Genomic DNA, 24636 nt, shown 5'->3' with positions numbered 1-24636 from the left:
CTCATTAAGGCCAAATCTTGCACTGAATATGATCAAAAACCGGTTCTAAAATGTGCGGAGGGGTTTCTAGAATACAGAAAGAAGAGCTAGAACCGATTGAATCTGTTTTCTTGCTTCCGAGATCACCTTACTTATGAGGTAAACATTCAAAGCGAAATAGTTTTTCAAATTCAAACCGAAAGACGCTCCATCGTATTTGCTTTGTGCATTATGTGTTGCAATATATTAATATATTGCACGAAAAGGAATCTTAACTCTAAATGGTAATTAAAGTTAAGCCCGGGTTAATTTGTCAAGCATAAAAAAATTAATAATTATTCTACTTATAGTCTTTGGACAAAATTGTTTGGTTATATTGTTCTTTCATGCTGAATAACTTCAAACATTCGTAGTGCTGTTTGTTATTTAGAGAATAATAAAGTGTTTTCATTGAAAATATTTTTGCTGACGAATGAAGGAGAGGTTTGGCTTTTAAGCACTGATTGAATAGATATTATGATGAATATATATGACGAATGTTTTTTTTAATAGTTAAATTTAGACTGTTATTCAAGCTTTTAAGCTATTTTTTAAGTCTTAACTTTTTCCCTCGTAGAATATAAAATAATTATCAGCTTTCTTTTCTTTCACCCCGAAAGCACAGAGACGAAAAAAATAATAATTCGCTTTGAATCTACTTTTGTTTCTTTGCAAAGAGGCGTTCTAACGATTTCCAAGTTTTAATTGTAGAGTGAGTGTTTTAGTGTTTTGTTTAAAATTTTAATTTTTGTCTTGTTATAATAATAGAAAGTGACTGAGCCGTGATGGCTCAGGGGATAAGGCGTTCGCCTTTCAATGAGGTGAACCAGGGTTCGATCCCGGCGATGGCTGATCGATACAAATTCCGCATCCGGCTTGCACCGACCACAGTGCTGACGTGAAATATCCTTAGTGGTAGACGGATCATGGGTTAGAGTCCCCTTGCCGTCAGACTAACCGTGGGAGATTTTCGTGGTTTTACTCTCCATGTAACGCAAATGAGGGTTAGTTCCATCAAAAAGTCCTCCGTGAAGGCAAATTTCTCCCAATACTTCATCCAGTCAAAATTACAAGGCTACGGAGTTGAGCATTAGTAGTCGTAAACACAAAAAATTGGATCGGCTGTTCAACGATGATTATAAAATAAGATATATTTGCAATTATTTTTATTTTATTTTCTTAATGATTCCGACATATACTCTACGAATGTCCCGCAACATGACTAGATAGCGGAAAATAGCTGATAAAATGTTGAATGAAATGAGCATAATAAATGAACCCTTATTTGTCACCTGAAGCAGTGTAGCAATATTTATTTATAATTAACAAATGGGTTTTCATACTTGCATTCTAATAATTGCATGCATTATATCCAACAGAATGTGTTTATTCCTCTAACATGCAAAGTTGGAAGTTTTTTTTTTTTTCTTTTTTTACATAACGGCAGGCACTGAACTTTTCGTTCTTCGCCATAGAAGATGGCGGCATTGTTACTCATTTAGCGTTACCCAGTGGGCACCTGTGAACCAAAGTAACGGAGGCGAGCAGCGTTACCCACCCCATACTGCCACAAACCCGTTCATAGGGTGGGCCACATTCACTCATTCACACAACAGAAGACAGCACAGAGAGCGAAACATCCATGCCCAGAGCGGGATTCGAACCCGCGGCCATTGGCTCCGCAGTCAGACACGCTAACCACTCTGCCACCTAGCCGGCGCAAAGTTGGAAGTATTTGAAACTATCAGGTACAGAATCTTTGAAAAATCATTTTATTTATACATAAATTCAAATTGTTAATTTTCCTTAAATTAACGCGTCAAAAGAGTTTGAAAAAAGTAATAAATATTGTTTAGAATAGTAACAACAATAATAACAGCATTTTTTGCTAACTAGTTTTACATTGATGTCTGTTTTATATGTCTAAGCTACGTCAAACAATTTCATAAGAAAATGACAAACTCACCCATTCATTACAATTATTTCGTCATGTTCGGGTGTTCCATCTGTTACTTTAAGATAGCTTGCAAGTAGTCCATATGTTGCTACAAATGAAAGAAAAAAACTTTTTAAGAACTGGATTATTTGGCGAGTTTTTCAGGGGTAAGGATTTTTTTTTAAATAAAAGCTTTTATAATTTCATCGGCAATTAAAAATATCGCATAATAATTTTACTAGGGAATAAATTGTTTGCTGCATTTATACAAGTACTTGATCTTACCTGATTAAGGGATATAAGATTTGGGCAAACCTGAAATTAGTTTTGTTCAGAAAGCTGCATATTTTATTCAAAATGACATTTTTAGTTAAGTTTATTTTCGTCTGAATGTACAATTTTATAAAGAACGAATAGATTTAGAAACATATGCTTGTCTACTCCTTTTAAAATATCACTTAAGAGAAAAAACATCTAACTATAACGTATGGCACCATAAGCAAAAATGTATTATCCCATTCTTCATACCATATTATGTATAATTGCACTATTAATACATCAAAAAAATATTTTTAACTATATTTATTAAACCAAAAAGGAAATTTTTAAGCGAACAGTTCTCTAGGAGCGGAAATAATTTTCTATAGAAAGAGTAAAAGCTCAGATTTATGTATTTATTTATTTGCTTTCAAAATACATTTGCTGAAAAAATTACCACGTAACAGAAAAATCATCTTGACAATATTGTTGTCTTAACAATAAGTAAATTATCTAAAAGAGAATCCTTTTAGCTGTCACTGATTAAATTAAATAACTACTTTTTCATTCATATTTTCAAAACACTACATACTTCAAAAGAATGTTGTTTATTAACATTACTTAATTTAAAATTAGTTCATAACAGAACAAACAGCAAATATACAAAATATTGTATTTGCTTGAAATAAGCTTTTATGTTTCAACGATGATTTTTTTTTAATTTAACGATGTTATTATCTTTAAATCTTGGAGATATTATCTATTTGAATACACAAAAGAGATTTTTTTTTCAAAACTAGTCAAAAACTGCTCTTAACTTAGGATACACTACAATGTAATCGAAAATATAAAAAAGAATAATATTTTATATCTTTTAATGACGAAAAATGTAAAGAATAATGATGTGTACCTTTTTAAGTCCGCCGAAATACCTTTCATCTAGAAAGATTTCCAATTTCGATAGAATTAGAGAAAGGGATTTAGTAATTCCCAAGAGAATTTTTCGAGAATGATTTTTGTAAAAGAGAAAAATAGGAACGTTATAAATTTCAACTCAGATTAATTATCCAAAGTGGTATTACAGTTGAAACCTTCAAATGAGTTTTTTTTTATTATTTTGTTTTCATTTCAATTGTTATGCAGAAAATGTCGCTTCAGAGAAGATTTTTCAACAAAAGAAAGCATTTCATTTTCAAACATTTGTATAATATTTCATAGTTATTTGAAATTATGTCTTTATTAATATTATAATATTTGAAAAGTAAATTTTTTATTTTAACTATCTTCTTATATCAGCTGAGTCTAAAGAAGTTAAATTTCATTCACATTCAAAATTTATTTTGTTGCAGATAGTAAGATTCATATTTCACAATTTATAAGATCAATTACTAATTATCTATTTATTAATAATGGTGGAATGTGTAACGCAATTTAAAAAAAAGTTAGAATCCTGTTCGCAGGAAGTTGAGATAATTAAAATTATCAAACTTTGCTTATTTGAATCAGAGATATACAAACTTTTTAGGTTAAGGGTCACGCTTTTTGTTTTATAAGAGCATATTCACCACAGAATGGTTTCTAGATGTCTCGTAAGCGTCTTTATTTATGAAACAAAAATTTAGGATGTAATTTAAGGCATTTTTTTAAAGTTAAGCTGGTTGTGCCATATCTTATCAATTTAGATTTATTTGTACTGATCACCGGTCTAGTGGTTACTGAACTGGAGTACAGGCCAGTAATTGTGGGTTCGAATCCAACCGTAGGCATGGATGTAACTTTCACTCCATGTGTTCTATGTCCTTTCTTCTGAGTGATTTTATAACCGTCGTTAAACAGCCGACCCACTTTTTTGGGTTTGCGACTACTAATGTTCAACTCCGTAGCCTTGTAATTTTGAACTCNCACCACGGAATGGTTTCTAGATGTCTCGTAAGCGTCTTTATTTATGAAACAAAAATTTAGGATGTAATTTAAGACATTTTTCTAAAGTTAAGCTGGTTGTGCCATTTCTTATCAATTTAGATTTATTTGTACTGATCACCGGTCTAGTGGTTACTGAAGTGGAGTACGGGCCAGTAATTGTGGGTTCGAATCCAACCGTAGGCATGGATGTAACTTTCACTCACTGTGTTCTAAGTCCTTTCTTCTGAGTGATTTTATAATCGTCGTTAAACAGCCGTCCCACTTTTTTGGGTTTGCGACTACTAATGTTCAACTCCGTAGCCTTGTATTTTTGAACTCAATCCAGAAGACAAGGGAACTCCTGGATCAAGTACTGGGAGAAATTTGCCTTCTTGTAGGATTTTTGATGGAACTAACCCGCATTTACGTTACATGGAGAGGAAGACCGCGAATACCTCCCACGGTTAGCCTGACGGCAAGAGGACTCAAACCCATGATCCGTCTACTATTGAGGATATTTTACGTCAGCACTGTGGTGGATGCAAGCCGGATGCGGAATTCGTATCGATCAGCTATTGTCGGGATCGAACCCCGGTTCACTTCATTGAAAGGCGAACGAGTGATTGTGTGAATTTAACCCGCCCTCTAAACGGATTTGTGGTTGTATGACGTGGGTGACGATACTTCAGCGCCGTGGCTTTGCCACAAGTGCCTATTTTGTAACGATAAGAGAGTAGCAATTATGGCCTTTCTGAGGCCAATGGGAAATAGATCCAAGAGCTCACGATTAAAAAAAATGTATTTGCTTAAAACAGAGGTTTCACAACATTTTAGCCTAAGAGCCTCACTTCTTCACCAAGATACAAGCATAGACAACAAAACCATCTATCTATTAATCGTAATGAATAATTATAAATAATTTTCAATATAAAATAACTAATTGAATCGATAGTATTTGAGAAAGCAATTCATCTCAAAAAGTAGCCTAGCAAGTATAATGGTAAATTATCCTTGATTTGCTGTGCTCGGATTAACCTTAGGAGCTGTAATGTTACATTCCTGGTGGAATCAGAAAAGTTTGCTTAACCCCTTCCTTCTCGCTCCCGTGAAAATGACGAGGTGAGGTTTCGTCCTCTATTTCTCCCTCCCGTGAAATTTCCGGACTGGAGTGTTCAGTAGTAACGCGCCAATAAAAATAAAATAATTCATTTCTTTTGCCCAGAAAACATTTTATTTCTCATTTTACGCACCAGATGGCAGTACCTGGATATTTTTAAGGTAATTGTAGATAGTTAGTTTATTTTGAACTAGATGTCAGCACTAATCAAATACGTGTATTTGGCAAAATAGGCACTTTTATGATTACTTGAAAATTAACCGATCGTTAAGTGGTTGAGACTTGTAGTGGCGAGGTTGGGATAATCATCTACTAGTAGGGTAGCCAGCACATGCATAATTTCTCTCTTCAGATTACTACTAAGAACGATTCCTTAACTGTCGTTCGGCTAATGAAAATAATTTTAAAACATCCTCCACTCAGAACAGGATGATTCATAGGTAAGTTTCCAGATGAATAACTGTCAACTTGCAAAAATTCGTGTATTTTAAGTGTACTTGACTATTTATATTGAATAGCCGACCGGTCTGTGAAGGGGTTAGGGAACTGGCCTTGCGGCAGAAAAGTTCTGGGTTCGAATCCCGAGCTTGGCCAGGATGTTCTTTCCTCATCTATCCTTACTGTGGAGCAACGTTGGCCCACTTAATATGATGCTCCTGAAAGAGTAGCCAACAAATCTGTCCAGTAAATGCCTCAATTGACGAAATATTAACACAAGTGGGCATTGGAAAAAAAAGTATATTCAATAAAATTTTATTTTTACAATTTTAATCATCAATAATATCCTTGCCAATTACATATTTAATATAATTTAAACAATTATATCTTTAATACTTTTTCTCAATATATTAATACAAGTATGTCAAAATTTAAGCTAGACCTTTCTATTATTGAATTTATAAATTTATTTCGCTATGAGTTTGACCACCATTGCACATAAGTGCATAAAATAAATGTATAAATGCATCCAAATCGTATGATGGTGTGTTAAGTTCTGTCACAATTAAAAAAATTTAATTAATAATGAAATAAACTGCCTAGAATTGTAATTTGATCGAAAATCACCATCAAAGAGAATGAAAGTAGGTACAGGATTCCTTTGAAACTAGTGGTGATAAATGTACTAGTAGCTAGTTATAAATTTACTAATGTACTAGTAGCAATTTCATATTACAAGACATAATTTTAAAAATTGGAGATTCAATATATATTACTCCTGGACGCAGATGAACTAAAATACTATTGTTTGTTACCTAAAGTAAAAAACCTCGAAAACACCATAGTTGTTTTGGAATGGAATTTTATTTTAAACTTTTTAATAGATACTGAATTGTAATTTGATCGAAAATCACCATCAAAGAGAATGAAAGTAGGTACAGGATTCCTTTGAAACTAGTGGTGATAAATGTACTAGAAGCTAGTTATGAATTTACTAGTATACTAGTAGCAATTTCATATTACAAGACATCATTTTAAAAATTGGAGATTCAATATATATTCCTCCTGGAAGCAAATGAACTAAAATACTATTGTTTGTTACCTAAAGTAAAAAACCGCGAGAACATCATAGTTGTTTTGGAATGGAATTTTATTTTAAACTTTTTTATGGATACTACATGCAAATCATACCTCAAAAAAGCTTTGTGAAAAACACTTATATACAACGTTTTTCCTTTTTTCATTAATATTTTTCGTAGTGCTCGCTCACAATTATAAACATGTATTATTTCTCAAAAATAACTATCGAAAAAAAATATTGCCAGAGTTTCGTAAATTTATTTATATTTTACAACCGGTGTAGACCAGCCGACCCAATTCTGAGTTTACGATTAACAAAATTCCATAGCTGTCTAATTTTGAACCCAATACAGAAGACTCCTGGATGAAGCATTGGGACAAACTAGCTTTCGTGAAGGATTTTGTGATGGGACTTTTTGTTATATTTGTGTTACATGGTGAGGGAAAGCATGAAAACCTCACACGGTTTGCCTGACTGCGAGGGGATTCTAACCCATGATCCTTCTACCTCTGAGGAAATTTTACATCAGTACTGTATTACGTGTCAGCCGATAACAGAATTCGCTTCAACCAGTCGTAAGTGGGATTCGAACATGGGTCACCGCCTGAGCCATTCACGACTCTATTTTTTCACATTTTGTCAAAATTATTGTAAATCACGTTTATTTAACTAAGATAAATATAAAATCTACTTTTATGTATAAAATCTCGCCCCAAAATAGGTTCGATAGCCCTGCACATCTAAGTCAGAAATTTTGGTGGTTTTCCATTGATGGACCAACATAATCTTGATGGTAACCATCAATAATTCCATCATAAACCATTATATTTTTTGATGGTAACCAACATAAGTAACCATCACCTCAATGTAGGTGTTCGGACTGATTTATGATGGTGCAACATAAGAATAGCAACTTGTTTTGATGTTTTGTTCAGGTTGAAAAATCACGAATTTCCATCATAGTATCTTGAAATCAAATGTTGGATCGATTATGAAGAACCACCATCCTAATATAAGAATGTGGACTGATTTATGATGGTTTAACATAAGAATAGCAACTTGTTTTGATGTTTTGTTCATGTTGAACCATCACGAATTTCCATCATAGTATCTTGAAATCAAATGTTGGATCGATTATGAAGAACCACCATCCTAATATAAGAATGTAGACTGATTTATGATGGTTTAACATAAGAATAGCAACTTGTTTTGATGTTTTTTTTCAGGTTGAACCATCATGAATTTCCATCATAGTATCTTGAAATCAAATGTTGGATCGATTATGAAGAACCACCATCCTAATATAAGAATGTGGACTGATTTATGATGGTTTAACATAAAAAAACCGAAATTGTTCTAATAAGTCAACCCTGAGAATCAACAAGAATTCCTATTAAACCATCATGAAAATGTATAGTTTAAATCATCACAAATATTCATGGATTGTTGGTCCATGAGAGTCAAACTTCTCTTGATGGTTAACCATCGTAGTATTAAAGTAGCATTTTCCATCATTGAATGATGGAAGTTTGTTAGCACATCAAACACCATGAACACGTTATGGAAAATTTGGATGGTGGTGACAATCAAATGATGTTGGATCATCATGAATCACACTGAAACCAGCATAAACCATCAAAATTTTTGATGGGACCATGCTATAAAACAATAGCAGTTTAACTCATTTCCTGCCTATTACCAATAAGGAGTCCTCTTCTTTATACGCACGTTGAAAGTACTATTATGATAAAAGTGGTAAGATGTTTGCACTTAAACCAAGTGGGAATTTTTATAGTGTTAACTAACACTTTACTTTTTTTTAAACAGACCATCGACACTTTTAGATAGGCATAAAGATATTTAAAATTATTTATATATTACGGTGGACATGAATTAATTGCTTCTCTGAAACCTAAAAATTTAATAATTCAATTACCCGTCCTTGCTTTTTTGAATATTAAGAAATGCTCCAAAAAATGAGGCGTTATCGTATTAGAAATTGTGAGTCCAGTAACCTAGGGAAGAAACACAAAATCAAGTCATGTGACTAGTTATATTAAAGCTGTGTCGGTAGTGGAGGAAGTGTTTTGTGTGATTAAATTAATCGAAGTAATGTCTGTCATCGTCGTTCAATGTCATTTTCATTCAAAAATTTGAGAAGAACCACCAACCAGGAAATCTATTTACGAAAACTTGAAAAATCAGAACGATCAGCTCCAAAATCAGGATGATCAAGTGTATTGGTAGTGTCACGGTAACTCTTGTTTGGGCATGTTAAGCATATGGCTGATGCTGCAGTTGCTCACAGACATTGCACTACAACACTGTAAGCAACGTACAAGATAACGTCGAAGAACAAGAACATCTTCCACATCAATGGGTTGAACAATGAAGAAGCGCAGGCTATAACATGGAACTGACCCAATGGCCACCTAGAAGCCCAGACCAGATGCAATGTTTCTTTTTTCTATCTATCTATCCATCTATTGATCTATTAGATTTATAACAGCGTATTACATCCAGTACCACAACTGATTCAAATGCTCTAACTAGGGTTTGTGTGAAAATGGATCATAGGTTCGATGTGAGTTAGTCACATGCATGAACTAATAGTTCATACATGTGACTAATAGTTCATACATTCATCTATTCTTCTTTAACACGTAACATTAAATACATTCTTGTGTCATTGTTATACAACGAGTTTAAACTGTATAATTACTTTTGAATCCTGCTATTTTATATTTTATAACCGTCGTTGAACAATCGACCCAATTTTGAGTCTACGTCTACCAATGTTCAACTACGTAGAACTGCAATTTTGAACCCAATCCAGAAGACAAGGGAGCTCCCGGATCAAGTATTGGGAGAAATTTGCCTTGCTGGAGGACTTTTCGATGGAACTAACCCGCATTTGCGTTATATGCTAAAGAAAACCATGAATACCTCCCATGGTTACTCCCACCTCCTGACGGCAAGGGGGCTTTAACCTAATTATACTATGTGTAAACAGAATAGGCGTCTCGTGGTTCCACTCTTCTTTACCATGGTTTCGAAAAATCTTACTTTCTCACCACACCAGTGTATTGCAATTTCTTACTGGTGTGCGAGAAAAAAAGCAAGATTTGCTGAAACCATGGTAATGGAGAGGAGAAAAGTGTGATGGGGAAATGGCGTGTCGTTAAGATGCTTATTTTGTTTACAAAGAGTATAGGAAATATCTTAAAATTACATATTTTCTAAAAATTACATATTTTCTAAAAGTTACATATTTTCTAAGAATTACATATTTTCTAAAAATTACTTATTTTCATAACATTAAAATTACATTTTGTTAATTTACATGCATCACGATGAACAAAATGTGAAAGTAAATTATCACACGTTTTTTTGAGCGTTGCAGTGAATAGAGATTTTTATTTTATAAGGTTAAGGTAGTAAGTTCTAGCTTTTTTCCAGGAGTATTATCGTATCATACAAAGATTAAAACATTTTATGAGGGAAAAAAAATGAAAAGTAACTATTAGGTAAATTGTATTTGAGCTATTAGGGCTGCAACGATTTCTTGCAGTTTAATTATTGCATCGATGAAAAGCATTATCAGTGGAAAAGATAAAAGTATGTGACTCCTGAAAATTTTATTGCACCATCTGAGCCAATTAATATTTAAAAATAAAATCTGCCCATAAAAGTGCGTAGGTGTGAAGTTTTATCAGTTTTACTTACATATCTAAAAATGAAAACTGTTTTTAAATCAATTTTTTTCGTCATTAGGTTTATTAAAGATATCAAAATCTCATCATCTTTCCTTTTGATGTTTCTTTAATAACCTCGAAACTTTTATACCATTTTTTTTAAATGATGGTTAAAATCAATATTTCGGAAGGCATTTTTGTTTGTTAGTTTATTAATTTCTTGTATATGGCTTTTTCAGCATTGTATGAAAGAATTATTTTTAGAAGAAAGCAAGAATATTTTTACTTAGTAAAAGTATTTCTAATAGCAAATCTTTATACTTTTCCCTATTATAATAGTAATGCATTTTTATTTAAAGATAATAAGGTAAAATATTATCTGTAATTAACTTCATTTTAGCAGCAAGTTATTTTGTTTAAAAAGCTGTTCGACTTTGAATATCTTATTTTTCGAAGTTTGTTATATCTTAAGTTTAGAAGTTTTTACTAAATAAAGCTACTTAAATGGGCTTATTAGTCATTAAATTTTGAAAATACCTGGGCTGAATTTCCTGGTATAATATTCTTTACGAACGAAAAAAAAAGGCAGGTAAATGCTTTTTTTGTCCTTTTACAATATGCAAGAGATGGTAAACAATTAAAAATGAAAAAAATAATCCTTTTAAGCACATAAGCTTCATAAATTATTTTATAAAACTTTAGCTTAACTTATAGTTTAATGGAACAAGAGATAGACGCAGCTATACTGAAAAAAACTTCAACCGATCTTGTATTCTTAAGTTAGAAAATTTAAATAAGTGATGGTATGAACTAAATCTGACATAAAAAGGGGAAATAGTCAAAATGATAAAATTAAAAGAAAAGGAAATATCTCTTACGTATGTCGTGAGTCTCAAGTTTATCTGAATATGGTAAACCTCAAAAATGTATAAAATTATTGGTAGATGGATGTCAAACTATTTATGAAATCATAATGATTAAATAACTAATAAATTGTGCTTCTTTGTAACTAATGTAGCTAATACTTTGTATTGTACTAATGTAGCTAATACTTTGTAATGTACTGTACTTTGTAGCTAATGTAACTTGTCGGCGAGCTACTTATTATGTAGTTAGTATAAACTGCACGTTTAAGAAAATAGGTAGTGTTTGAAGTGTTCAGTACGCAAAAGAATGGCGGACCACCCTGAATAACTTTTGATCTAATGATCGAATTTTCATGCTCTAAGACTCAATCTTAATAGCTCAAGGGGATGATCTCAAATTTGTTAATTTATAAGTGCAGACTATATTTTAAGGTATGAAATCAGACCCAAAATCTTACCTTCTCTGAATAAACATACCTTTTTTTCGACGGATTTGGATTTCCGAGGCTCAAAATATAGGGGCAGCCGCAATCTGAGAGATATAGTCCCAATAGTTTGGTCAGGAAGTTTGGGCTCTTTGGACCCACTTATGTTAATTTTACTTTTGGCATATTTCGCTATATCTCAAGAACCTTTTAAACGAATCGAAAATCTGCTCCATACAGCTATAAAATTCGTTTAGCTAAAGATAGTTCCATACAAATTTTTTTTTTGATAAGTATTTATTATTTTATTTAATTATAGTCAAACTAATTTTGAATTGTAAGGTATTTGAATTGTATTTTTTGCGTTATTTTAAAGAATATAATTATGCAAGGCAAAATGTAAATTTGAGCAAAATCGGTCCAATATTTCCTGCTAAATCGATATTTAATTCCACTTCTCAGGAACTATTCGTCTGATTTCGCACAAATTTTGGATTTTACCTCGCAAGATTGCTTTCTGTAAAATTAAGGAAAAAAAATTATACCTTACAATTTGATAGTTTTTCGACCATTCTTAAATAATATGATAAAAAATAATAAATATTTACTGGAAGTTATTTTTTGCATGGAATTATCTTTGGATAAACGAAATATATAACTGTGTGTAAAAATTCTTAAATTCGCTTAAAAAGTTCTGGAGATATAGCGAATTACGGAAGAAATAAAATTAACGTTAAGAGAGCCAAACTTTATATATATTAACTTTTTATTATACCCCATATATTGTGGGGGTCTAAAATCCGAATCTGACTAAAAAATTTTAAAGTTTATTCAGAGAAAATACGTTTTTATATCTGACTTTGAAACTTAATTATCGTCTGCACTAATTAATTAGCATACTTGAGGTAACCCCCTCAAACCATTAAGAATGAGCCCCAAAACGTGAAAATCCGATCATTAGGTCAAAAGTTATTCAGGATGGTCCATTTATTTTGTCACTCTGTGCGTTAAAAAAATTGATAATAATTCAAAATGCTAATTAAAAAAATGCATATAGCTTGATATGCTTGCTTAAAATGGTTCAAAATGCGTCTTTGTGATATCTGGCATAGCTTAAAATGTGGTTTGAAAACATGGGCATGGCTTAAAATGCGTGTTTAAAATGTGAATAGAATTTGAAATAAACATTTAAGAAAAAAAGCCATAGACCAAAATACACGTTTAAAAAATTAGCATAGCATTTTATTATGTTTTTTAAACTACAGCTATGATAATTGTATTTTAAAATAATTTTATCGGATAATTATTTGAAGTGTTTAAGTGAATTTTCATACTGGTTAGGTACGCATCTTTTCCAAGAGCAACGTGTTAACAAAATTTTGTTAACACTGAGTTTATCAAATAAAGGCATGTTTTGCCTTATATCCATATTTTTAAACGCGGAGCTTTGTCTAAAATAAAAAGTTCACTAGGAATTTATGCATATTATATGATCAAAAAAGGTGATGCAAGGCTCATATGCACCTGAAAAAATTAAAAAGTGGTAGTAATAGTATTATAATTTTTTTAATGTTATTTATGTTTGTAGTTACTAGAATATTTCATTCATTCTAAGTAAATATGTTTAGATTCGAAGGAGGATTTTAATTTGATAGTGGATGCTAAGATTAAGAAATTTCCTGCTTTGTTGAGAAAAAAAATTGATTCCAGTTATTAATTTCTTACAGGTGCGTATGAATCAAGTTGGTAACATCCATATTAAATATTAATCTGCATTTTAAATGATAATTAATAAGTTTAAACATAATGCAGATATTTTTATGAAAATGGTACACAAGAGATGAGAAATAAATTCAAAAACTATAATTTTTTAAAATGTAAATGTTGTTTCTTTGGATTATTTTAAAACGTTGATATCATACTAGGAGTTTCAAAAACTAAAATCGATATTCACTTTAAAATTATAATTTTATGAGCATAAAAATTTAATCCATTACTCAGTATTCGCTCTGTACCTCCGAGAATAATTAATTGATTAAATAAGATTTAATAGACGTAGTAATTGGAGATAAAAGAAACAACTCTTATTTATATTCCAAAATAACTTCGAAAAACATTACCAAATAATTGATAAAAAGAACGAATTAAGGCCTTTCTTCCACGCAATTTAAACCATTTTGAAATAAATAAATGATACTTAATATTTATTTTATTCTAGTATTTTTTTTAAGAATAAATATTTCTTAGAGAACAGATGATACAGATCTTCTATTATATTTCAAACGACTTTTCCAGCGGAGGAAGATTTTCTTCTTTACCTTTGTTTTAAAATCTTTCAAAGCTTTTATTTATCTTTTAAACAGTTCTTTCTCTCATTTATTGAAGTGGCTATAAAATTGTCATTTTTTATTTATTGTATTTAAAGCATAGTTTGAACAATTATTCTTTTAAAGGTACGACTGTTCATCCAGTATGCTTCTTTCATTTATTGTTACAATTTACCTTTTGTTATTTTTCATTTTTACATTTATTGCGTTGACTTTAAGTAACAGCAAAAAGCCTCAAATTACGAAGATTTGTAAGTATTTCAAATATTTATTCATTTCCCTTTTTTAAAAATTAATTTGTTTATTCATGCAAAGAATCTTTTGTGCATATATGCTTATTTATTTTCTCTGTTGCTCCTTTATTCTTTTTGTCAATGCTTTTTATGGCGCACTAAAAGCTTCTGACAAATACTCTTTCTAGGGTTTTTAGATGAATAAAAATACGATTACTCTTTCAGATTATTAATTTATTTTAAATTAAAACACAAACATCAAATACTTCAAATATATACTTAGAAGGCAGGGTGTTCTGTTATCATTGCCTTTATTATATATTTTTATAATCTTAGTCAAAATGAAGAAAAAGAAGGCTTAAATTTCTTTATTCTACATGAAAATTAAGTTCTTAAAAATTTATCATGTATTTGAAGTTTATGCTTACTATATAGGTTGTTAAGCACCCGCTCCTTCATTTTAGATATTTTTATAATCCTTGCAGACTATCTGACATATTTGATGTTTTAATTTGATTTGTTATGTTATTATAACGTTCTTCCTTGCTTAAATATTATTTTACAATCCTTAATGTGTATATTTTTGCCTTTGGAATAGTATTTTAAAAATGTATATAAAGAGTGCTAATTACAGAACATCTTTTGTATCTTATAGTTAGGTCTTTTTTATAGTCATAGGATAAGTATGTGTCAATGAAGCAATTTTCCTTCTCATATTTGTTCATTGAAGAGTATTTTAAAACTTATATGGTAAGTTCTTCGAGTGCTTTAATTTTCAACTTAGCTTATTTTATTTCAATTTTAAATAAAGAATATAATTTTTTGTGAAAGTACTTTGTACGAAAAAATGAACAAATGTGTATTTGTCATAGTCCCGAGGCATTTTATTTGAGGATATATACAGTCTCTTGCCAAGTTATTAGACGCACTATAAGAATGTGCCACATCTTTTATTTCGTTTCGGGCTCAGTTAGTCCCGTAACTCAATTTTCTTCTTTATGCGTCGTACTCTAGCTTCAGAAACCTTCAATCTTCGTGATATTTCGTGGTTTGAAAATATCTTAGCATTTAGGAGGGCCTTTACTTCAGCTTTTTTACATGGTGAATGATCGCCTTTTTTTACCCTTGATTAAAATGTTCCAATTGATTATTTAAACGCTGAACATAAAATAAACAAATAACTTCTCAGTATGAAGCTGTGAAGCATATGAACTCAGCGCATAAAGCCACAAAAACACGTCTGTAACTGCCGCACACGAGAAAGTAGCTGAAGCTGGTTTGCACTTGTTTACGTTCATTTATCAATTTTTTAACATTGCAATGCAATACGTTAAAAATAAAGAGGTAAGTATATAGTTTGTCTAAAGTAATAACTCCTTTTGCCATTCGTCTGGACCCGTGGCGGTGACTAAGATAACGAGGCATAACTATTTGAATTTGGGGGTGTGGAATCATTGTTTAAGACAGGTTTTGGCTCAAGTCGATTTCTTTTCTTCGATCTACTGTGTTAGCCTAGAAGTTACCCTCCCTGAAATGCGCTATTCTTGTTTCCATAGCAGCAGATGGCCTCAGACTTTGTGGCGTGGAGAGTTCTTACCGCAGACAAACTTTGAGCAAGTACTTTATTTACGTCCCACTAGAGCTGCACAATGGGCTATTGGCCATGGTCAGAGAAACATCCCTGAGGATAATCCGAAGAAGTCCCATCGTAATTTTGATCCTCTACTGAAGGAGTTAAAAATAAATACAAACAGGAAATATATTAAAAATCTCCTGAATGAAAACCCATTACATGTATGTTTAAATAGAAAAGAAATTGCATATAATCTCGTGCAAAACATGTAATTATTAAAAAACTACAGTGTGGCTAATAATTTGGCCTTAGATTGTAGGTATAATAAACTTAAGAAAACCTTTCGCCAGTCTTAAAGATTGGAAGAATTGAAAAAAAAAAATTCTAATTCCCTCGATAAATCATAATTTGTTTCACTACCATTGCAAAATACTCTATAAAAAAGCCTACAGCTATTTTATTTTAATAAAAGAAATGGGGTATTGAAATATTTAATAAAATCATTATGAAACATTTCATGTAAAATATTAACTTAAAGAAATCAAATTAAGTTATAAAAAATTAAAAAAACTTTTTTTTAAATTTAAATAAGAAGTTTCTTCAGAATAATTTTCCAAACTAGGAGTTTTTTCTTAAACTGTTCCAATAAAGTAATTATTTCCAATAAAATAGGGTAAACAGTTCCAATAAAACAGGGTATTAAAATATTTAATAAAAACATAATAAAACATTTCATGCAAAATATTAACTTAAAAAGATGAAATTAAGTTATAAAAAATTAAAAATACTTTTATTCAACTTAAATAAGAAGTTTCTTCTTAAGAATAATTTTTCCTAACTAGGAGTTTTTTTCTTAAACAGTTCCAATAAAGTAATTACGTCATTATGACACCATCTTCTTTCTACTTATCTTAATTTAAAAAAGAATAAATATCACATTGCTTCATTAAATTCCACTCTACGTCTAATTCATTGCTATTCATTTTAAGAAAAATAAAACAAGTAGTAGTCGTTACTGTTCTGTTCAGCAAAAGAAACAAATCATACGTAAGCTGAAATATCGAAAAATCATCATAAAATCATTAGGTTTTTCTCATTACTCACAGGCGCTTTTCGAATCCAAGTAAATCACCATTTCTAAAGGAGTTCCGGGTTGCACATTGGTGGCAGTGTCCAGGAACCTTCCGTTTTGACGAATGGCTAAATTCAAATATGGTGTTGGTGCATGAGCCACAATATTGGTGATGTTTAATTCTCTGAAAAATAAAAGGGAAAAATGAAGATACAAAAGATTGTTGTGTTTCCAGTTTACATTTTCTTCACAAAATAATGCATTATAATGATTTCCTTAGTTTGTAGTTAGTACTAAATTTTCTGGAAAGAAATTTATAATGGAATTTTTATGCAGTTAAGTAGAAATATATCTACTTAAATGCCAGTTCTTTATTTTGATGCAATATATTATAAAATAAATGTGTCTTAATCGATTATTTGTATACTATTGCTTTTTAAATAAAAACCTCATACTTTAGAACACTCATAAGCAGGCTGTGCCACTTGTAACATTTTTTTGCTTTGAAAGCTGCTAGTATTATGATTAATTGCGGGCAAGAGTGCTCAACTTAGTTTTCTACAAAAAAAGAATATATAAAAGAAAGATAATAAACAAAAATAGTCTTCCTCCTTATCCTTCTCTTGGCACATTGCTGACCGATAATTTTTGCAATATTTTCTAATAATTATTAACTTTTGTAATATTTTCTGTAAACTGGCCAGATAACAGTGACAGAGGACTGAATTTTTCATATTATTATTTGTGTTACTACAAAACCAGGAATACAATAAAAATTATATAAATAATTTTTTTCTTCAAATTATATATAAGCTGTATTTAAATTGGTGATTTACAGGAAGTGAAGAAGTTTTGCCATTTTAGAAGTAGAAATGTGTGAGAAAACACAATATTGATTAAATATGATACATGAAAAACGTAATTTGAACCATCGAAAAAAGAAGTTGGTTTTTCTTCTCCCCAAATATAAGATTAAAATATTAAGATTGAGTCCCAGAACGTGAAGATCCAATCATTAGATCGAAAGTCATTCAGGGTGGTCCATCAAAATTTCAGATTTTATACTTGAGCATTTTACAAGCTCTGGTATTTCTCACACATAATAAAACAACATATACGAGAAAATTTTATTTCCTACATAGAAGAAAATACAAAAGCATTATTAAAAAAAAAAGCGCTTTTTTGAAAAATTTCAAAGTGTGATTTATTATTACATCGTTCCAAGCCCTTCAACTTCAAGGATTTAAGGGCACGGAGAAAAAAATTCGTAAAATTACAGTATGGCAATGGCATTTCAGATGTAAACAAGTAAAATTCTTGTATAAAAACAGAAATATACGGTTTTTAAACGATTCATTTGATGATTTTTCTGATCTAATGGCAACGGTTTGCCGAAAATTCTGATTTTCAAAATTATAGGTCTTAATACCACACATTTAGTTAAAAAATACAAAACTGAAAAGTAAATTTAACCGAATAAATGGTTTATATGCCATGCTCTACTGTTTCATAACGAAAGTACCAAATTTTATTACATTTACCAAATTTTATTACGTATAATAAAATCATATTTTATTGTTATTTTACCAAAATTATTATCAAAACGTTTCCTTAAGAAACATTGAGGTTTTTGTTTTTCCCATAGAGCCAGAGCCAGTTTACGATATTCTGTTAGTTTTGACCATATTGTTTCCTCAGTTAATGGAGTGATTATCTCTTTTATTACATTGTATTTTTCTTAAAAATATTTTTAAAAAATGTCTGAATTTTCTCTTTTTTAATAAATGTTTGGAAAAATAAATATACAAAATTTTTAAACCAAAATCCTCTTTCTATTTTCAGTGATGTTTTTCTCATATGTTTAAGAAACTGAAATGGCAGATAAAACAAGAAACTTTAAATTACATACGATTAGAAATGTTCTAGACTCTATTTTGTGACAAATTACTATTTCAATATGAGACTTTTAATAAGAGAAGAATATCGCTGCAAAATTTTTAAAAAGTTCATTTCCCGACAGTTTATAGGAATTTCGTAACAGCATCCTTAGACTATTAATTGAAACTCAATGGATCGTTATTCGAACAAAGAACGAACATAACTTTCCAAATATTTCACGTCGTTCAAATAGTCTCCCGATTAACACACAGATGGCGTAAACAGAAACAAATCTATATGTCTGATAAACCTTAAAGACTTTCAAAAAGGTATCATGGCATCTTGAACATTACTTACTAATATATCAAAGTTTCAGTTACAAGTTTTGAGTTAAAGCAAAAAGTACAGACAGAACGATCGATACAAAAAATTTCGCTCAGCAATTAAATACTCTTTTTAAGGACAAATATATCAATTAAGAGCAGAAATTTCTTGAAAAATGTTGCAAATTTTTGTTGTTGTCTGAAGTAACCCTTGGTCAGTGGTTTACTGTGTTTTACCCTGCGTCAGTGATATCAGTATCAATATAACCCTGTGTCTGTGATATCAGTATCAATATTACCCTGTGTCAGTGATATCAGTATCAATATAACCCTGTGTCAGTGATATCAGTATCAATATAACCCTGTGTCAGTGGTATCAGTATCAATATAACCCTGTGTCAGTGATATCAATATCAATATAACCCTGTGTCAGTGATATCAGTATCAATATAACCCTGTGATTCCACCTCAAAATTTAAATAAAATCTTCAAAATTGTATTGGACGACTGTAAAGTAAATTTGTTGGTGATATGTAACACCCTGAAGATATTAAAAGATTAACACATCTTAAGACATATATCTTAAGATCTAACCTCAAAGTTCAGTTCTAATAATTATTGACATTTAGGGCACTTTTCTTAAAAAAGAATAATAATTCGAGAAAACGCTTCATTGTTACGCTTTAATGTAAGATAAATTAAATAACAGAGTTATAAAAGAGGAACGATTGTGGGAAAGTATTATCTGTGAAAGTACATTTGTTGATCATAAAACATAGACATAGAATAATTTAGTCAAACAGAAAAATTCAGAACTGATGTTGAAGATTCACAGAGGATAACGAGCTTTATTATCTATGATATCCTTTATGACTATCAGAGAAAGAAAATGCTTAAAAAAATGATGTTTAATAATAATAATAATAAAACACTTGGAATTTTATACATTTTAAATCTAGTAGAATTAAAAAGAGATATTCCTTTTAGGAAACGTTTTATAATTGCTTTATTTTATTTTATTTTATTTTATTTCATTTTATTTTATTTTATTTTATAACCATAATTGAACAGCCGGTCCAAATTTGGGATTGAAACTACTAATACTCAACTCCATAGCTTTGTTATTCTGAATCCAATCCAGAAGACAAAGAAACTCCTGGATCAAGTATTGGAAGGAAATTTTTCGTGTAGGAATTTTTTATGGAACTAATCCGCATTTGCGTTACACGGAGAGGAAGATCTCGAGAACCTCCCATGGTTAGCTAATCTGCAAGGGGACTCTAACCTATGATCCGACTACCACTGAGGACATTTCACGTCAGCATTGTGGTTGGTGAAAGGCGGACGCTGAATTCTTATCGACCAGTCATCACTGGGATTTGAACCCGGGTCACATCATTGGAAGGCAAAAGCTCTATTCTCAGAGCCATCGCGGCTCGCTTTATTCGATTGTAACATATACACTTTAATGTATCAAACCTAATTTTAAAGTTTCATTGACGATTAAAAGCCTTATTATCGATTAAATTTTTTATGTCTGCAAAACTAAAAAGAAGCTGTTAAAAAAAGCTGAAAAATAATAATGAAATGCTAATAATTTTATTTATTGTAAAGTAAAACTAGTGAACGTCAAAAGCATTATTATCGATTAAATTCTTTTATGTCTACAAAACTAAAACAAACTGTTAAAAAAGAGGTCAAAAATAATAATTAAATGCTAATAATTTTATTTATTGTAAAGTAAAACTAGTGATGATCAGAAGCGTTATTATCGATCAAATTCTTTTATGCCTACAAAACTAGAAGAAACTGCTTAAAAAAAGAAAAGCTCAAAAACAATAATGAAATGCTGATAATTTTAAAAGTAAAACTAGTAAACTAGTATACTTTAAGTAAAACTAGATAATAAAATTTAAACGCAGTATATATTGATGGCTGCATAGTAACAAATGCACTTGTCAAAAGAACTGCTAAAGAGCCTTATTATCTATTAAATTCCTATCAGACTAAGAGAAGGGTCGAGAATAATAAAAGGTTTGTAATTCTAAAAGGAAACTTACTCTGCTTCAAAAAATCCTGCAGGCAATACATTTCTCTTCAGTCTTTTTTCCCAACTGGCTGGTAAACTTTTGTCTCCAGGGAGGACGCACTTTACCAAAAGAACCTCTCTTTTCTGTTCTTTTTCGATGATAATTCGGTTGTAGTAAAGAGTCTGGCCCTGTGCGAGATAAAAATACCTCATCATTTTTCATCAGCTCTTAACAAGAAACAAATGATTTTGTAACTGCAACTTAACAGATATTATTTGGAATAGAATCTTTGGAAGTGGATTTATTTGCTAAATGGGCTCATATTTGTCCACAGAAAAGTCAATAGCTTAATTACGTTGGCATTTTCAAAATGCACCCAGAATTGGTTAAAATTGATTGTTTTATTTAGTACTTTAGATTATGTTGATTTTTTCTAAGCATAAATATGCGTCGTTAATTAATAACTCAAATAAATGAACAATCTTCAATGAAAAAAAACGCATATAAGTGGTTAAATCTGATTATAATAATTAACATAATAGTTGATGCGTTTTTTATAACAAAAAGTGGTAGTTAAACCTAAATTATTATTTTACTTTTTACTTTAAATTATAATTAAGTAAGGTCTTTTTAAATTCTAGAACATAGAAATTGGTTGAAATTTGTGTTTAATAGAAAAAAATTGGTTCAGAAAATAAGTGACTGCTCATATCTGTAAGAGGGAAGCCCAAGTGTTTGCCGGAAAGAGATAAAAAGTAAACAGTAGTTTGCGTTTAACAGAAAAAATTGGTAAAAAAAATAAGTGACTGCTCATATTCGTAAGAGGGAAGCCCAAGTGTGTACAGGAAAGAGATAACAAGTAAAAAGTAGTTTGCGTTGAATAGAAAAAATTGGCGCAAAAAATAAGTGACTGCTCATATTTGTAGGAGGGAAGCCCAAGTGTTTACAGGAAAGAGATAACAAGTAAAAAGTAGTTTTTTCAATTAAGTTTACTCTCTTTGTCTCATATGAAAAATTAACGAAGAATTGGTTAGAATTGGTTATGGTTATAAACGTGGCTGTTTCCAATATACAAATGAAATATTTTTATTTATTACTTTGGTTTTGTAAATTAATTTTTAGCATGCTGCAATATATGACTTTGATAAACATCCATGTTGTACGCAGAATTGGTAAAAAATATTTCATAAACTGCCATGCTGATCTCGTGGTTGTTTTTAATAAACGGTAAAATTAAAAATAAAATTTACTGTTTTTATTTATTTACCTTACACTTAAAAATTACTATCAAATTTTTTAAAATATTTTTATATTGATATTTCTGTTGTAAGTTTATTCAAAAAGCAAACTTTTAATTTTTGTCAGCAATGAAAATGTCACGTTTTCCCGAATTTTTATTTGTTTCATTTTAAAAGCTTCTTTACTTCTTCTTTTCACAAAGAAGCTTTCCCTGAAAGAAAAAATATTGTTTTGCTTGTTTATCAAAAATATTTTATGGACTAAATTTTATTTTTTCTACTCTGTCTAGCAAACGGTGTGCAAAGTAAATTCTTTAATTAGCTTGGGACACAAGTTCAAAGCTTACAAGCAACATTTTGGATAGGATATCCTTTGTCAAAAGACGATGTTATTAAAATTATCTCTCACAACTTAAAATATTTAACATAAAGAGAAGATTGTAGAGAATTTATTCAATTATTTAGTATCACAACTTCCTAGTAGTTACTTGCTTTAGTAATAAGTGATAATATCTCACAGTTTAAATCTCCCAAATATTACGTAAAACCGTGTTCATGAAATAAAAGTTACAATATTTATTTAATTACAAAACTAGTTTATTCTTTAAACAAAATGTTTTATCTTTTTACTCCCTATTATCGTATTTGTAAATTCTGCAGGGATAAAAACATTAAATAAATATTTTTAAGCTGATTTTACATAACATAGTCGAGGATTATATAATGAATATACTATTTAAAGTATATTATTTCCCTAATATAACAATTAAAAACCTATAGGAATATCCTACAAAGAGAAAAAAATTCTGGAAAAATTACCGTACTGTATGATAATAACAATTTTGGTAAAAAAAACAGGAAAAAAAAGCATAATTTTGAATAATAAAACCAAAACGCATGATATTTTAAAGTATTCGTTTGGTAATTTTTCGGTTGATATGGCAACGGTTTGATGGAAATTCTGCTTTTCAAAATTATAGTTCTTATTACCACACATTTAGTAAAAAATACAAAAGGGAAAAATAGACTTATTCCAATAAATGGCTTTAATGCCATGCTCTAAAGTATTACAGCAAAATTACCAAATTTTACCGTCTTTACCAAATTTTGTTACACATGTTATAAAACCACACGTTAAAATCACACATGATATAAAACCATGCTTTATTGTTAATTTTACCAAAAATTCGAAAACAATTACCGATCTTTTTGATATTCTCATAGAGCCAGAAACACAGTAAGTTTTACCATATTTTGCATATTCTGATAGCTTTGACCATATTTTTTTCTCAGTGCAAGTTTCTCATTAATATTCTTTTTATATCAAAGGAAATGTCAATTTTCGTGCTTTCTTCGAAGTAATTGTTTTGATTAAATACTAATACAGTGATGTATCTAAAAATTTAAAAATGTGATTTAATTTGCAACACCAATATATATATATATATATATATAGGTAATGGACATCAGATTTAGGTTGTGTGGTTGAGTTGTATATTGCTCGGTGAACCATGGAAATTATTAGTTTATCTAATTATGCCGCATTCTAATAGATTCGTATTCCAATAGTCCAGGGTCATCAATTGAAAAGTTCAGGACAATAGAAGTTCCTCATATGTGGAAGGAATGGAGAAAATAGAGAGGTTATTACATCGAGTCCTCTTTTACCCGGTCATGAGTTTGGCAGATTAGCCGACTCTGCTAAAGATTGTGAGCAGCTGTAAGGAACTAAGTGGCTTCATTTGATGTTCAGCACAAACAATAAGATTACTAAGCATTCGATGACGGAGAGTATAAATTCATAATCCTTATCACATGGCTCAGCCTGCAGATTTCGAAGAACGTGCCATTAATTCTCATTGCTTGTGTGTAAAATTCGGGTTGTTAAATCGTATTAGGTAAAAACACTTAATGGACGATTTTTCTCAGAGTTAGCAGTTTAAATACCATCTTTTTTTATGTTTATTTAACTGTTTTGGTTGAATATGGTAAAGTAAGAATTAAATATATTGTTATGTAACCATTTTTTCAAAGAAATTACTAACAGTGCAATGACTTGAAAACCACTAAGTTAAAATTACTCATTTGTAACAGGAAGAACTGTAGTGAATAATTTTTATTCGAAACTATATTCATTTAGTTGTTTTTAATATGTTTACTGAAGGAACAACTTTTTAAAAGTACAAATCATTAAATAATTGTGTTTAGCATTTATTTAAAAAAAAA

The 24636-nt window shown here is 30.3% G+C and overlaps 1 protein-coding gene across 1 annotated transcript in view; it reads right to left on the bottom strand.

Moving 5' to 3' along the window:
• Window positions 1–24636, bottom strand: part of LOC107438141 (uncharacterized) — a 271632-nt gene that overhangs the window by 34566 nt on the left and 212430 nt on the right. The window contains exons 4-6 of the mRNA XM_016050348.3: window positions 21203–21360; window positions 16974–17125; window positions 1985–2063 (exon numbers count right to left, since the gene is read on the bottom strand). Coding sequence (XP_015905834.1) covers window positions 1985–2063; window positions 16974–17125; window positions 21203–21360 — 389 coding nt within the window. The remainder of the gene's footprint in view (window positions 1–1984; window positions 2064–16973; window positions 17126–21202; window positions 21361–24636) is intronic.

Source organism: Parasteatoda tepidariorum, chromosome X2 (assembly GCF_043381705.1).
Source record: "Parasteatoda tepidariorum isolate YZ-2023 chromosome X2, CAS_Ptep_4.0, whole genome shotgun sequence".
Taxonomy (NCBI): domain Eukaryota; kingdom Metazoa; phylum Arthropoda; class Arachnida; order Araneae; family Theridiidae; genus Parasteatoda; species Parasteatoda tepidariorum.
This window is presented reverse-complemented; position numbering and strand designations above follow the sequence as displayed.